General features: G+C 35.6%; 2 protein-coding genes across 3 annotated transcripts; both read left to right on the top strand.

The window, feature by feature from the left end:
- The first annotated feature begins 1,168 nt into the window (after positions 1 to 1,168).
- Positions 1,169 to 7,368, top strand: actr5 (actin related protein 5). Of its 2 annotated transcripts, none has more exons than XM_047800372.1 (9): positions 1,169 to 1,385; positions 2,379 to 2,611; positions 3,083 to 3,252; positions 3,401 to 3,618; positions 3,730 to 3,867; positions 4,581 to 4,682; positions 4,879 to 5,018; positions 5,533 to 5,665; positions 6,487 to 7,368. In XM_047800372.1, exons 1-9 carry the CDS (start codon positions 1,197 to 1,199, stop codon positions 6,799 to 6,801), a joined length of 1,638 nt encoding a protein of 545 aa, XP_047656328.1. In that variant the 5' UTR covers positions 1,169 to 1,196; the 3' UTR covers positions 6,802 to 7,368. The 2 variants fall into 2 exon arrangements, with proteins under 2 accessions (XP_047656328.1, XP_027026807.1); XM_027171006.2 differs by lacking the exon at positions 1,169 to 1,385 and adding an exon at positions 1,761 to 2,204.
- A 2,756-nt stretch (positions 7,369 to 10,124) lies between these two features.
- ndufa4l2a (NDUFA4 mitochondrial complex associated like 2a) lies at positions 10,125 to 11,692 on the top strand. Its single transcript, XM_027171074.2, has 4 exons — positions 10,125 to 10,339; positions 10,609 to 10,694; positions 10,969 to 11,029; positions 11,361 to 11,692. Exons 1-4 carry the CDS (start codon positions 10,298 to 10,300, stop codon positions 11,415 to 11,417), a joined length of 246 nt encoding a protein of 81 aa, XP_027026875.1. The 5' UTR covers positions 10,125 to 10,297; the 3' UTR covers positions 11,418 to 11,692.
- The last annotated feature ends 5,580 nt before the right edge of the window (positions 11,693 to 17,272 follow it).

The raw sequence follows: 17,272 nt of genomic DNA, 5'->3' as shown, positions 1-17,272 counted from the left end.
AAACACATGTGGGTGAAAGTTAGCACCTGTCATGGAACCCTCTAGGTCCAACAACAGGAATATTTGGTATTCATGCTGGACCCAATAATAACTGGTGGACTGTCACTAAAAATGATCACTTTGGAATCCTTCAAGACTTAGACGTCATCCAAGGAGTTGCCAGCATGCAGTTTAAACGTTGCTCCCAGAGAAGGGATTTTAACAGCCTTCAAGGAACTGGAGACCTGTGATCTGAGAACTGTTCTGAGCACAAAATCCATTCCAAATGCTTAGTGAAATGATAAACTACATTGTGGCTGAATATTGACACTGACACTTAGTATATGTGGGTTAAAAATAATTGCATTGTAAAGCTGACTATGATAGTTTTCTGAATACATCTGTGCAGTGACTATGCAGTGAAACAGCACTCTTTTTAGTTTTTCCATCTATCATTTGAATTACTACTGTATGACCTCAATTTTTTTATTTTTCTTTCTTTCTTACTTTCTTTTTTAAAGAGATGTTTAAGTCTTTATCTCTCTCTCTCTCTCTCTCTCTCTCTCTCTCTCTCTCTCTCTCTCTCTCTCTCTCTCTCTCTCTCTCTCTCTCTCTCTCTCTCTCTCTCTCTCTCTCTCTCTCTCTCTCCCTCTTGCTTTCTCTCATTTTCTCCACCTAAAGAGTATGCATGCCTATGTATGCCTTTCTGCGCTCTTGTCTCAGCAATGACCTAGTTCTGCTCATGAATATCACTAGAGCTAAATCTTTGTGTTTGAGCAGTGAACCGTGAATAAACAGACACTAAATAAAGAACTGCATTGCCTCTTTCACTAAATGCCACTAAATGACAGTCATTTAGCTTTTTTTTTGTTTGTTTGTTTGTTTTGCAGTTTGTCTTTTTTAATTACTGTTGTAATGTAAATAAATGTAATTATAGGACAATATTTTCCCAGAAATTGGTATTTGGAGCTATCCATGATTCAATCTTGAGAGGAGCCCGTCAGCTAAAGAAATGTAACGTCAGAGCATGATGTTGCCACCATTTTATTTTAGTTCATGTATGGTGTACTTTCGGGATAAGGTATTTTAATTTTTTTTTTTTTTTACCAAATATATCTTTAAAATTATATCCAAAGAGTGTGCTGGGTCTCATCAGGCCATAACACGTTGCTACACTATTTCAGGAAACTGTATGCTTGAAAAATACAGGAAACTGTATGCTTGAAAAATACAGGACATGTATACTTGAAAAATACAGGAGATTGTTCCAGACTGAAAAATACAGGAGATTGTTCCAGACTGAAAAATACAGGAGATTGTTGCCACCTGCAGGGATTGACCAGTACTTGCCAGATCCTGCAGATCCTTTAATGTTCTATGCTGTATGTCTCTTTGCAGCCTCCATGGTAAGTTTTCTTCCTGATTTTTCATGTATTGTTGAGGGACATCATGTTCTCTGTGATGTCACAGTGGCGGCCCATTTTCTCCATTTTGGGCTTCAGCAATTAGATGAAAACAAGATCACTTTTTTATTTATTTATCACTAAGTTTGTTGGTTGCTTTATGACTTTTTTAAATTACAAAAATCTGGAATTTCCAGGAATCTGGAATGTTTGTGTGTGGAATTGAGGTGTGTAGACGCTTTATATGTATTGCATATGATAGCTTTGCCTCCTCACAGATCCAGGGTTTGCTCTCTCTCTCTCTCTCTCTCTCTCTCTCTCTCTCTCTCTCTCTCTCTCTCTCTCTCTCTCTCGCAACATGAGAAAAATTTTTTAATGGAACATTGAACGCTGACACAAAACGATCCGGACCTATTTTGAAGTGACACCCATTTGAAAATGACGTCCGCCACCGGTCCTCCGTGCAAAATATTTACGTTTCACGACGCTAAGTGTTCCCCTGACCCCGTGTTCGAAGTCAAACCCGAATGTTTACACCCTTCTCCCGTTCCGATAGTAGTGGATAATGGATCTTTCCAAACGCGAGCCGGTTGGGCTTGTAAAGGAGAAGAGTTTTCTCTTCCGGTGCTGCTGTTTAAATCGGTAGCGGCGAGAAGCAGAGGAGCCGCACGCAGTGAAACGCAGGTCGGCAACGACATCCCGAATCTGGAGCCGCTCCGGTGGCTGCTTAAGAGTCAGTTCGACCGCAATGTTGTTGTTAATTTTGAGATCCAAGAGCTTATGTTGGACTACATCTTTCTACACCTCGGGATTGGAACGGAGGTAGGACACGAACTTGTTTATACCTGTTGTGTTCCTGGACACCAAGGACATCAGAATGCCTTCTGAATCTTAAGGCACACGTTCACTTGTCCTGACCCACTACTGCAACATTATCTGGGTGGCTGAAAACACTTTAAGACTGTACTGTTCTAACTATCTGTTCTTTCTTATCAGGGTCATGTGGACCATCCCCTGGTCTTTACTGAGGCTCCTTGCAACCCACTTCACTGCAGGCAGATGATGTCTGAACTGCTGTTTGAGTGTTATGGAGTACCTCGAGTGGCTTATGGTGTTGACAGCCTCTTCAGTTTGTACTACAGCAGCACACAATATGATAAACCGCACACTGGATTGGTGTTGTCTTCAGGATATCACTGTTCTCACATATTGCCTATCATCAATGGCAGGTGCAGAGCTTTGGCTTGTTTTCTGTTTCCCTGTCAGTACTTTATACTGCTTAATGTAAAGAAGGCTTTTTTTTTATATTTATTATGCAAGGGCGTAGCTTTTATGTTACAGAAACCTGACATTTTATTTCTGTATCTGTTGGATTTAAATTATGTTCCTATAATGATGATTCTTATATAATGATTTATAGGTCAAGACCTTAGCAATTTTTTTACAGCATTTTTTTTTTTACAGTAAACGAAAAAAAAATTCAAAACGTGCTTCAAAAAAGATACATGCCCCCCCCCCCCACAGAGTTTTATAGTTTTATATACACTTTACAAACATACCTACCTACCGAAACCCTGCCTGTAAAAATTGCTACTGATGAATATTTATGCATTTTCCAGATTGTTCATTGGTGTGCATGTGCATCTGCACCAGCTACATATAGTTCAAATGACAATAAAAGCTTCTTGATTTTTATACAGATTGGATGCTGTTAACTGTAAGAGAATAAATGTTGGAGGAAGCCATGCTGCAGCGTATATGCAGAGACTTCTTCAGCTGAAATATCCTGCTCATCAGGCTGCCATCACACCCAGCCGTATGGAGGAGCTGATGCATCATCACTGCTATGTTGCTGTGGATTACGAGCAGGGTAAAAACTTACCATCATCCAGTGCATTACACATTGACAACACTGCAGCAGCATTATCCTGATGATAGATGTCATAGAAATCATAATTGCTGTAGTGTAAAAGTCCACATTTGAAAAGTTTCACTGTTTTGGAAATTTCTCTGTACAGAGTTGGAGAAGTGGCGTAGTGCTGAGTTTTACGAGGCTGAGGTTCACCGCATGCAGCTGCCGTTCTCGGGGAAGGTAGCAGGAATGTATGCTAGTGTGGAGGAGAGGCAGGAGAAACGAGTGCAGCAGCTTCGCCGGCTTGAGGAGCTAAGTAATCGGCACAGAGAAGAGAGACTGCAGCAAGATCAGAAAAGACTGCATACATTGCTTACTGTGCAGGTATCTACAACATGCAGAGAAATAGCCAGTAAGGTTCTATTGTATTCTAATGGGGCCACACATTCTGCTCGTTCTCTCTGTCTCTTTCTCTCACTCATTCTCTTTGTGCAGGAGCTTCTAGAGGAGGGCGCAGTGGAGCAATTTCACAGACGACTGATGGAGTTGAACATGGACTCAGCTGAGGAATTACAATCATACATTAACAAACTCAGTCTGAGTGTGGAGCAGCACAGACTAGCTCGAGCAGAGGTGTGTGTTAGGATGCTGAAGGAAGCCAGTGTAAAGTGTTGTTGTAAATATCTTATGTAGCTTTCAAAGGGCAGTACTAAATGAAAAAAATATCTTTAAACAAAATACTAACAATTTACACTGCAAATGTTTACACTCCCTAGCTCGTAATGTGTTGTGTTGGCTTTTTGAGCATCTTTGATTGTTTGCATCTTTTGTTATAGTTGTGTATGAGTCCCTCCATTGTCCTTGGTGTGTATATGATGTATACAGTATATAGCCTCTGTTGGAAAAGGGCTCAAATATGTATAAGATGCTGTAAAAGCAAAGGATGTGCAGGACCTGGAGGATTTTTCTGAGGAACTGTGGGCAGTTTTAACTGCTTAGGACAAACAGGACACATTGCTGATCATGTGGGAAAAAAAACACACTATTAAGAATACAAGGTTGGGGTTAATTTTACTGACAAACCGGTACATAAAAATAAACCCTTGTGATATTTTCCCCTATTAATAGAAATGAGAGAAAAATGTCAAATGGATAATTCCTTGTGTAATAGATTATGGATGTAGCAGTTTAGAAAAAAAGTAAGAGTACATTTAATCCTAAATATTGTACTTCCTGTTTTGAATCGAGAACATCTGTGATGTGTAATGATATAGTTAATGATATAGTTGATATGTTAATAGGTGTGTCTGTGCCTGTGTGTGGTTGCTTTTGTACTGCGTTCTTAGATTACAGAGTTGGAGCAGTTGGAGCAGCCTGTGGATGAAGGTGACATTGATGTTGATATAAATAAAGAGAGTACTGAACCAGAAAAAGCTGATAATTTCCAGGTAATGTCATATTACTATTTTAAATTATGTTAGGTGGCTTAGTAGTTTGCATGTTTGCTCCAGGATAGAATCTAGGGTCCCTGAGACCCTTTTTTGAATGCCTGAAGTTCAAACTTCTTTGTAGTTATAATTAGATATGCTTGCCATTAGACCTAATTGCCATTATTTTTACTTCCTTTACATTTTTTGTCTGTAGCCAGTGTTTAACATGGCAGAGTACCACCAGCTGTTTGTGGGAACTGAGAGACTGCGGGTACCAGAGGTTCTGTTTCGTCCTTATCTGATTGGTGAAGAGCAGATGGGCCTTACTGAGGCACTACAGTTTGTACTAGAACAGTGAGTGCATTTCTTACATTTCTGACCAAGCAGATCAGGTTGATCAACTTTAAAGATTTAAACAAAATTAGTCTAGAAAGATGATCATATCATTCACTACTGAAGGGTTGACAGTTCACTAAACTGATAAATCACTAAAAAGATCACTAGAGACAAATTATGGGTTGACTGTTTAACCTTATTAGCTGCATTATTAATATAAGTATGATTTACATTGAGAATAAATGGTTTATTTTATAAATTATTTGACCACCAGATGGCAGTGTTTTTCATTAGGAATCCATTCTGATTACATTTTGGTTTTCTATAAATATTTATTAGGGATTAAACACTGGATGTACTACTTTTATTTTTAGTTCTGTCAATATACAATATGTTATTACCTCTTGTTTGTTTTTATGTTTGTTTACTGAATGTGGTCAAATTAGCTTGGATATGATAAATAATGATAGCTTAAGTGTATGTATGTAGTGGGTTTTGATACTCAGAAGTGCACTGCATTTGTGTTGTGCAGGTACACTCCAGAACTGCAGGCAACATTAGTTGAAAATGTTTATCTGACTGGAGGAAACCTCCTTTATCCCGGAGTTAAAGAGAGAGTTGAGAGAGAACTGCTTGCTATGAGACCTTTCCAGTCACACTTTAAGGTAACAGAGGGATACATTTACACACTGTTTTGTAGTAGTGATTTTCTCTTTGCAATTTGGAGGATATAATTATTTGATTATTTATTGTTAAACTTTTTCCCCCCCTCTGCACATTTCCTTTCCTGTGGAGGGCAATATTGAAGGGCTAGCCATAGCATTGTTGATAATTTGATCATTGGGTGTAGTTATATGGAAGACACCTATAAACATGAATGTGATTGGATGGTATCATGAGTTCAATTCAGCTCAGTTAGAACAAGATGGTCTACCTGGATTGGATTGGTGACATCAACATTAGAAAATCTGTAAAAAAAATAATAATAATAATAATAATAATAAAATAAATGAATATGGTGGTATTTTCTTTCACTGTATTTTCCAGATCAACAGAAAGGTTACTTAGTGCAGAACAAGGGAGTGTATGTTCATACACACATACATGTGTGTTAATGTGTGTATATACATACATACTCACAGTTCCTTTATTAGGAACTCATGTAAATATACACATTCATTCAATTATGTAATAAGCCAATTATTTGATTGATTATACCAGAATGGCTGAGACTTTCACACATAACAATTTCTACAGAATGGTACAAAAATGTCTCCCTTATTGTCCCCTGTTCTAAACTGTGTCAGTATCTACAAGCATAAATTACCATGATTGATTGTTTATATAAATTTAAAAATCTTAATCAATCTTAATTTATCTTATTAATTCTTAATATTGGCATCAGACAATTTACACAAATTTCGAAACATTTTGGAGAATTATGTTTTGGTTAAAGCATGAAAAACAACTTTTTTTTCTTTTGCAGGTCTCATTGGCATCTCAGCCATCTCTGGATGCCTGGTTTGGGGCACGTGAATGGGCTTTAAAAAATGAGTCTGAATCTCATGGCTGGATAACACGCCAGGACTATGAAGAGAAAGGAGGAGAGTACCTGAGTGAGCACTGCACATCTAACATTTTCATCCCCATGTGCATCAGCAAACCAGCAGCACGCAGCAATGAACTGTCATTTTCAACAACAGAATATGCTCAGGATGTTTGCACTTCAACAATAAGCTTGAACACTGATGTGGCCTGTGAACCAAACAGCGGAACGTCAGGGATTACAGTGTCCCAATAGATTCCTTGCATGCCCTGTGCTCTCATGTTCTCCAGTGTTCCATGATTTGATGATGAATTAATGTTGTTTACAGTTGTATTTCAGCAACTGTCAACACAATTCAGACAATACAAGCTTTAGATAAGAATAATAGTAATTGGGATTTCTTTGAACAGATCCATTCTATTCTTCTTCTTCGTTGTTCTTCTTCTTCATTGTCTGTATATTCAGAAACCTCTCTCAAATAGGGCCACAATGACAGCGTCTATTACGCTGGACTACGTCTTCTGAAGCACTGGGTACTGAGTTTTATAACAATATACAAAACCTTTATTTTTTTAATGCTGGCCCCCTGGGCATATAATCTAATCATTCAAATTATCAAATTCTTAGATTTCCATGAAAAAACAAAAATTATTGCTCACATAACTACATGTTGAAAATAGATCATTTTTAGATAATTTCATTATATGATATAGAATTTTGTAGTTTTGTAAAAAAAAATTATTTAATATGTAGTAACTTTTTAAGAGAATAGTTTTTTTGAAAGTGCATTCAGTTTTCAGTAAAGCAGGTTTTGAGCTGAAACCAGTTTGTGGAAATTATTTATTATTATTATTATTCGGAGGCTTTTTCAGTTATTTATTCTAACCTTTCTGACACATTGGCTGATTCATGAAGACACTTGGTGATGTTGTCTAAGCAAAACTATGAACTGTGGTCACTGCTTGGTAGATGAATAGTCTAGTGACCCTGCTGCAAATTTAGAATCTCTTTCTTTACCACTGACTGAGTCATTGATCATCATTAATAAGATGGCCTCATAAGCCAGATGTTGGCTTTATCTGTATCTTTGAAAAGACGAAACTACTTCTCAGAATAGACTTGCTGGGTTTTTTATTTGTTTGTTTCTTACATGGTTATTAGTGGAAATATATGACCTGTTGGGGGGGGGGGGTGTTTTTTGAGGTAGAATTTAGTACACCACAGTTTAAATACGATATGAAAAGAAAGTCTCTTAACCACAGTAATTATATACAGCAGATTTGTAGCCTTAAGGTGTCAGAATGAGAATAGATCTGTGAAAAAGAGAAAATCACTCTCACTCATTCATTCATTCATTCATTTTCTACCGCTTTATCCGAACTACCTCGGGTCACGGGGAGCCTGTGCTGTATCATCTCAGGCGTCATCACACACAAGGCGGAGGCAGGAATCGAACCCCAACCCTGGAGGTGTGAGGCAAACGTGCTAACCACTAAGCCACCGTGATTTGTATATTTGGGTTTCGTATATTTGGGTTTGTTTTCATAAAAAAAAAAAAAGCAGGAACAGAATATACTATATTTAAGCAAAAGGTGAATTCAAATATACTGTACGGCCAAAAGTTTGCTGACACCTGACAATCAATCTAATATGTGCATGTTAAACACCCTGTTCCAGATTTCAACACCCTGTTCCCTTCCCTTGCTGTAATAATAACTTCCACTCTTCGTGCTTATTCAGCCGCAAATGTATTATTGAGGTCAGGCACTGATGTTAGTGTGAAGCGACCTGGTGTACAGTCAGCATTCTCATTCATCCAAAGATGTTCAGTGGGGTTCAGGTCAGGGCTCTCCCTGCAGGCCACTGGAGTACTTCTACAAAAATCTTGGCAAACCAAATCTACATGGGGTCATTTTATGTACAAGAGCATTGTCTGTCTGTCTATCTATCTATCTATCTATCTATCTATCTATCTATCTATCTATCTATCTATCTATCTATCTATCTATCTATCTATTTTTGAAATTAACACACACATATATAATTATATATATAATTTTTATATACATATATATTTAATATACATAATATTTAATATAGGAATTGAATATCCATAGGGAAAGTTCCCACCACTCCCAGGTGATCACATGAATAAAAAAGGGCTACTGACAATGATGCAAATTTCAGAATCCTATATGAATACATAGGCATGTATGAAGAGGACTTAAGAGGCTCATACTGGGTGCAGAAAGCCTGGCAAAAAGTACTATACCTCTTCATTCAACTGTGACAAAGTTCAAGGTGCTTTTTCTTACGAAGCCTGGAGCCTCAAGCCTCCAGACATTTGGAGCTGGTGCCTCTTTCCCAAAGGCAAGGATGTATTTATGTGTATGGTATTTGGTGTTTAGTAGCAGTAAAATACTTTTAACAATCTCAGGGGTACTTTACTTTATATTTGCTACATGTTATAGAGTGCTGCAGAAATTAATTTATGCTTCTGCATTTTTTTTTTAAGTTTGGTTATAAGCTTAAAGTAAGGTCTGTGGTTAACACAAGATAAAGTTATTTTCACATTTTATTCTAAATAAATTGAGCTTGTTCAAAATCACTCAAAAAGCATGCATTGTTACTCGTAACACACTGACATAAAAATCACATTAACAAAATGATGAACTTTAAATTTCTTTTTTCATATAAATCAGCATTTCATTATAGAATAACACCTTCTCACTTTACTGACTGTACTAAAGTATATTCACCGTAAGAAGAAAAATCAACATCATAAATGATGTAATTTGCTTTGATATCCTTTATTTTTTCTCTATATTTCAGAAATATATCATTCTCTCTGCATCTTCCGTTTTTCATAAACTTGCCATTTATGTTAAATGATAGAAATGATAGATTTATAATAGATGTTTAATCTGGTATTAGCAAAGGAATCACACTAGCTTCGTTAAATATAGCCAGTTAACATTAGTAAATTAGCAAAACATAATGCCAATTAACCTAGACATTCTTTTTCATGTGAGATAGAGTCCATGCATTCCAGAGAGACAGAGGAGATACCTCAGGTCTCACAAATCTTACAGAAGCATATTGAAACATTTCTTGAGGTCAGGCAAGATGATTCAAAGTGCAGCATGTGCATTGGGTAGGAGGAGAATTTGTACAATGACAAATTTGGCACAACTCTTGATTGTATTCTCTACAATGATGTATTTGATTTAAATGATTACACACTAAATTAAGCCCATTTGACTGAAGGTTAGCATGCAGTCATTGGATGTATTGAAGAAGAAAGTTTTGAGATTTAAAGAAGTATACTTAAATAAAAATGTAAGACCTTTATATTTCTTGGAAACTTAATCACATAAAAGTTATCAAGTTAGCAATAACATACATGTTATCAATTTCCAATTCCTGATGTATACAGTAGTAATAAATACAATTTCTGAAGTATGTTTTACTAGAATTATCTGCAAAAATAAATATAAAAGCTTTCATTGGTGGGCTGTCTCTGTTTCTCTTCTGCCATTCTCCTCCTCCTCCCCCCCCCTCTCTCTCTCTCTCTCTCCCTCTCTCTCTCTGTCATTCTTAAACCTGTCTTTATAACACTGTCTTTGTTTCTCTCTTACCTATCTACCCCACTCTCTCTCACTCTCTCTTTCTCCCCACTTCATACATTTTCCTCTTTTCTCCCTCCTGCCACGGATTTACTTATTGTCTCTGTTTGTTGAACACTGCAGCTATGCTTCGAACTATGTGTGATCATGCCAGGAAACACCCTGGAGTAAGTGTGTGCATTTTATTAATACAATATTCACTATTTTTTTTTCATTCTTTTTAAAGGAATGTGATATACTGACTGCAATACGTCTTTTTTTAATACATTGTGCATACATAATGAAATAAATTGCATGATAGAACATAAGGCAATCTGTTTATATAATTTATTTATTTCTTTTTTTAAAATTCACAGATTTAAGTTTGGTTAGACTATTTATATAATTGTATCCTAAAAATGTTATTACTAACCCATTTTCACTTTTGCTGTTTCAGCTTATTCCACAGTTTTTTTTCATCTGCCTGGGTATCGGAGGCGCTGCACTTTATCTGGTTCGGCTAGCCAAGGGACCCCATGTTACGTAAGGCCCTCTCACTGTAATTTATTTATATATTTCCTATGTAATTCTGATGCCAGGTATTTAGTTTCAGTCAAGTAAATATAATTATATGCATAGGCAGAATAGAGAAATAGGAAATATCCCATGGGTATGAGGAGCTTTTGTCCATAAACCCTAGGTATCAGATATCAGAAAAATGCCTAATGTTATTTAAAACTTTGGTAATGTCTAATTTGTATTGTGTCATTTCCCACCTCTTGGTGTGAAATGGCTGATTTTTACCCCATGTCAATAGATGGAACAAATCCAGCAACCCGGAGCCATGGAATCAGCTCAGCCCTACCTATCAGTATAAGGTGTGTGTGACATGTAATATCTTCCTTTTAACAATTACTTTTGTACAGAGGAAGAATGATCATGATGTAAATTTGAGTTTTTTTCTGTGTTATTATTATTATTATTATTATTATTATTATTATTATTATTATTATTGTTGTTGTTGTTGTTATTGTTATTAACAACAACAACAACAACAATAATAATAATAATAATAATAATAATAATAATAATAATAATAATAATAATAATAATAAAGGTAAATTATTTGCTAAAAAATTGTATTTTGAATATAACAAGTTATTTGTGGTAGCGTTTAAAGTTTACTCTCTGTATTGTATATTTATTTAGTTTTTAGCTATAAACACAGACTACAAGAACCTGAAAAAGGAAGGACCTGACTTCTAAAACTCAGAAGATGTTAACAATCAACTTTGTCTCAAAAGAATGGGTATTTCATGGATTTTAAATATAGATTATTGTTGATTGACTAAGAAAATGATTAACTAAGGTAATGCAATGTGGTTTTGTACTGTAATATACTTCCACAAAGGTAACATAATGAGATAGACAAGCCTATATTTTGTTTTCTTTTTGCACATATCTACAGTAAGATGTCTTTGTTGTTTGGATTTTAACTGTTATAAGATCCAGATTATTAATAAAAAATGAAACCTAATACATATGTCTTTAACATGGTGTCTTTATTGAGTGTCCGTAAGGGGGTTGAACAATGTACTTGGTCGAAAGGAAGGACCAGCCACCAGACTACAGTCTGTGTATCTTTTATGTTTGAATGACACACAACTTTGATGATGGATGTGTGGAATTTTCTGCTTGTTAGCAGTGATTAGATAAGGACCATGACAAAGGGGCACCTGGATATACTGATGTTATGGTGTAGACATGAATAAGTGCTTATTTCAAAAGCCCACCATTCATGCTACCACCATTATCCATGTAAAGCAGCATTGTATCATTGACATTAAGTGGTGCTGGCTTATATTCAAACATTCAATTAGAAATTTAGATTGCTGCAGCTTTTGTTGGAAATAATGGCTATTGAATTAGAACTTAAAAAATGAAAAACTCTGTTAATGTTGGGTAAGTCTATTAGAATAGAAGCCTTTATTTTGTCACATATTCATTACACCACAGTGAAATCCTTTCTTCACATATCCCAGCATTGGAGGTTATTCATGGAAAGATAAATTTCAGTTCATTTCTGAATTACTTATTTGTAATTTTCTTTTAACAATATATTTGTGCTTTTCATATTGTCTTAAAGCAGCTTAATAAATAAGTATAAAAAAGTGTTACATACAAAACACATGTTCAAAAGTAGCATGTTATGGAAATATTATATATAATATTGGAATATTGGAAATATTGTAATGACAGTATTTGTTACTGTATTGGATATGTGTGTGTTTGCATATGTTTGAGTAGGTAAACCATCCTTAATAAACTTACTAATTAATAAACTTACTAAGAGTGTTATTTTTTGTTGAGCACATCAGTGTGTTGTTGGACTGTAGACAGCACTATTCATACTACACATGTGTGTGTCATTTTGGATAGAATTTTTTGTTTTTGTGTGTGTTTTTGGACAAGGGACCACAGATTCACCATATGTGTAAACAATTGCAAAAAAAAAAAACACTGTAATGACACAAAGAAAGAGCAAATTTGGTGGCTTTCTCTGAATGTTTCTGGTGCACACTACACATGTACTTCTTGGGGATAATGTACTTTAGCTATTCATGGTATGTCTTTGTTTTGGTGCACTGGCAGTTGCACATGTTCCTACACAGAAGGAACATTGTCAGAAAAACATGAAATTCTGTAAACTTCCTGTGTAAAGCAATCCTATTTGTAGAATGCAAAGTAAACAGAACTGAGAGATCAGCATACACCATTATTTAGAAAGTGGCCTCCCTGGGTTTGCACTATAAACACACAGGTCATGAGAAAGTGAGAGAGGGAGGAGGGCAGCAAGAAACAGATGTTTATTTCTTCATTGATTTGAGTTGAGCTTTTGACTACAGCTTGGCCATGTGCAAAAAAATGCTTTCCATTAAAGGATTTTGCAGATATAACATATCCACATTAAAATGTTGTATGTAGGCTCTGTTAAGCCTACATACAACATTTTAATGTTGTATGTAGGCTTAACAGAGCCTACCTACAACATTTTAATGTGGATATAACATATCCACATTAAAATGTTGTAGGTAGGCTCTGTTATAACATATCCACATTAAAATGTTGTAGGTAGGCTCTGTTAAGCCTACTTTATGAATTTCTATAATCTCCTATTACAATTTATCATTTACATCTTCAAATCTCTCTGCTCTCCACAACCGGAATAGCCTCAAGACACATAGGAAGTGTGTAGTTTCTGCTGTTTACAGAATCCTCCCTTGGTCCGATCCTGTGTTTCTGAAAACAAACTAAATGTTTTCTTAATTTGGTGCAACTAATATTTCACAATCGCCAAAATTAATAAACTAATCAAGTTTGTTTCCTGATATTGTCTTACTGTAAATTTATTTGTGTGTAAATAGTGGCTGAATATAATTTTGTCTTTGAAATGGTCTTGCACATTGTGCCATATTTGCAAGATGCTAGAGCCCTGGAAAAAGAGATCAAAAGCTTCAAGAAGTGTCTGGCTTTGGTAAAAGATTAGGGCAAAATAAATCCAGGGTAATTTGTAGCTAGAAGTAAAACAGACCTCCACAACTGTCTCTGATGCTGTAGTAATCACAGTAACTGTAAGAGATTGTGCACTTTGTGAACTTAATTGTGTTATCAAAAAAGACATGTGCCTTTTTAGATAGAAAGAATAAAGGAAGACAATTTTAAATATGGAAAAGCTGAATGCTCTACTGTCTAGCATCAAAGACACTACAGTGTTTGCAATGTGTCACAAGCATGCCACTTCCAAAGGGACAGCAAGGGCCCAAATAGGACAGAGGGTTTAGTTACTATTTGTCACACACAGAGCAAGAGAAAGGGAGGGAGAGAGAGAGAGAGAGAGAGAGAGAGAGAGAGAGAGAGAGAGAGAGAGAGAGAGAGAGAGAGAGAGAGAGAGAGAGGGTGGGGTAGATAGGTAAGAAAGAAACAAAGACAGCGTTATAAAGACAGGCTGAAGAATGAGTGTGTGTGTGTGTGTGTGTGTGTGTGTGTGTGTGTGTGTGTGTGTGTGTGTGTGTGTGTGTGTGTGTGTGAGAGAGAGAGAGAGAGAGAGAGAGAGAGAGAGAGAGAGAGAGAGAGAGAGAGAGAGAGAGAGAGATCCAACAGAAATTAAAGCAAACTACAACTGTATAATTTACAAATGCCATCTGACATATAATGATAAAAACTGGAGTAGGATTCATTTGAAAATATAAATATATAAAAGACAACAGATGCATAGCTGCTCTGCATTGAGGTGAAGACAGCAAGGGTAAACCATAACAATTATCTACAGTAACTGAGATATACAGTCTTTCTTCAAAGTTACTGGAACAGCAAGGCCACTTCTTACCTTTTTACGCTATACTAATAAAATTGGGCTTGAAATCAAAATATGAATATGAAATGATATAAAATAAGTTCAGGATTCATTTCTTTATTTGTATCTCAAGATGTATTATACAACTTATAACATAGCATCTTTTGTTTGAACCCATCCATTTTTTTACGTGAACAAAATATTTGAACTTGTATGTTTCTGAACTGATAGTTTTGAACTGATATGTTTCTTATCGCACAGAAATGCTCTGTTAAATCTATTCTTGATTGACATCTGTTTTGTGTGTGTGTGTGTGTGTGTGTGTGTGTGTGTGTGTGTGTGTGTGTGTGTGTGTGTGTGTGTGTGTGTGTGTGTGTGAAAACTGCATTTGTTGTTAAAAAGAATAATCCATCATGAAGTTCAGAGATCTGTCTATAGAAAGCAAGCCATTTTGAAAATAAGACAATCAACCAGAGGCATTGCACAAGCATTGCTAATTCAAGAATTTGGAATGTACTCAAAAAGTAAGAAACTGCAGTTGTAAAAACAAACCACCAAACAGATCAGCCAAATAATCAAAAGCAGTTGATGGCAGAAACAACTTGAGAGCTGTGAAGAAAAAAACACAAAATAACAGTCAGAAATATCACCAACAAACTTCAATGGGCAGGGTTCAAAGTCTACAATCTGTTTAACTGTGACTTCAAGAGTAGAAATATAGAAGCCAATAACTCACAAAGGCTATGCAACCAAATATTAGATGCTAATCATTTATGTACTTTAACACCCAAAGTTGTTTAACATATCTAGGTGTTTATATATAAGGAATTGAGTCATTTATCATTGCATTTTCATCTTTTAATAACAAGCCAAAATGTTTTCAGGTTATAGCAAAAACAAACAAACAAAAAAAGCCTTGCTGTTCTAATATTTTTAGAGATATTTTGGTTGTGACTTCATTGATTATTTTCTTTTGGCTAGATTTTAGCAAGTTATTAAATATTAACTTTTGTAGGTTTTATTTTATAATTTATATAAATGTATACCCCCTCTTTATGCATCTTAAAATATATTTTATGAGAATTAGAATTTAAAAATGAGAATTTATTTTTTATTTTTTTAAAGAGTGTATTTTACTTTCTTTTTGTACTTTTATTAATACATTATTTGAGAGGTAGTCCAAAATACTCAAATAAATTTCAACTTTTTGAGCTAAATATGTATTTATATATTAATAGTGAGTAGTGATGTCAGCATTGGTCTATAAATTTTAACATATTGGAATAGAATAGAATGTTCAGATAAGATCATGTGTGGATGAGCTCTTCTCTCAGGGGAATGAAACAGTGTCTTTCAGTGGGAACAGTGTGACATTAAATTCCCACTCTGAGGACAGATGCAGGCATTATATGTCTGGACTAAGATTTCTGTTAAAATTCTTTGTGTCAAAGGCTTTTTGAAATATTTCTGTCTGATTAAATCATATTGATTTGAACTGTAACTTAGAACTAATACATGCAGGTTTCCTTTAAAATAAAAAATTAAACAAAAATGTAACAAGACATTGATTTTTGGGTTAGCAACATTAGTACTCGATTGTACATATACTACATTACTCTGTGTAATTTAATGTCTAATCAATGATACAGAAACCTTTTACTCAACACAAATAAGTAACATTCAAAAATGTTTTCAATTCAAAGATCAGATTTGTTGTGAGTTTTCTTACTCAAATATCTTCTAATTGTCAGTGGAATGTTCAGTGGAATGTTTTTTTCTGTGTAAAAATCCAAACTCAAATGAAGGGTTAACAAAACGTCACGATTTATTAACAAAAAGCAAAAAAACACAAACTAGGGGAAACTAGGCTGGTACGTGACAGAAAATAAATACAGAACCTGGAACAAAGAAACAAAACCACAGAAACTCAAGACACCAACTCAAAGGCAAGGACTCCAATGATGCAATGCCGCAGGATTAAATAGACAGGGTAATTACAGATACATATGGGAAAGGTGTTCAGAGGCAAGAAGAAATTAAGGGTAAAGAGGGGCAAACACACATGAATACAGAACATAAACAATGACACATTGCACTAAGCAAAAACTGCCAGAACACCACCTAATGTTCCAGCTGGGAATGTCCAAGCATGACCATGACACTAACTATAACTATAGATACAAAGGTCTGTCTACTATTACAGTGTTGTAACAGTGTAAGTGCCACATTTACCCATCAGATTAATCAACAGAGGGAGGGATTGTAAGCATTCAAACTTTTTTTCATTTTCTGTACTGATTATAATAGACAGGGCAGTGGGGATCCTTTAATCTATACCGGGGAATTGGTGCACAAAGTGTGGAACACCCTGGATGGTGTGCTACCCCATCATAGCACACAATTACACACTCACACCCTACTTAGAGATGACAATCAGCCAAGAATGTTTATCTTTGGACTGGAGAGAAAAAACTCTGAGGTACAGGGAGAGCATGCTGCACACAGGGTAGAGGCAGGAATAAAATTCCCAACCCTGAAGGCATGAGGCAAATGTTCTAACCATTAAGCCACACTGTTTCCTCGACCGACCCATTAACATTACTTCTATAACTCATTGAACTTGCCAGATGTTATTTGAGTAAGTCAGTTGAGTAAGTCAGAGAGTGGCACATATAGTAATGACAAGAAAAAAAATAGGCCTTGTTGACTCCTCTCCAAGCATAGTGTTTATGGTTGTGACAATAAAATACATTTTGGTCTCATCACT

This window comes from Tachysurus fulvidraco, chromosome 14 (assembly GCF_022655615.1).
Source record: "Tachysurus fulvidraco isolate hzauxx_2018 chromosome 14, HZAU_PFXX_2.0, whole genome shotgun sequence".
Classification (NCBI taxonomy): domain Eukaryota; kingdom Metazoa; phylum Chordata; class Actinopteri; order Siluriformes; family Bagridae; genus Tachysurus; species Tachysurus fulvidraco.
The sequence above is the reverse complement of the archived record's forward strand: the minus strand, read 5'-3'. Positions and strand labels throughout refer to the sequence as shown.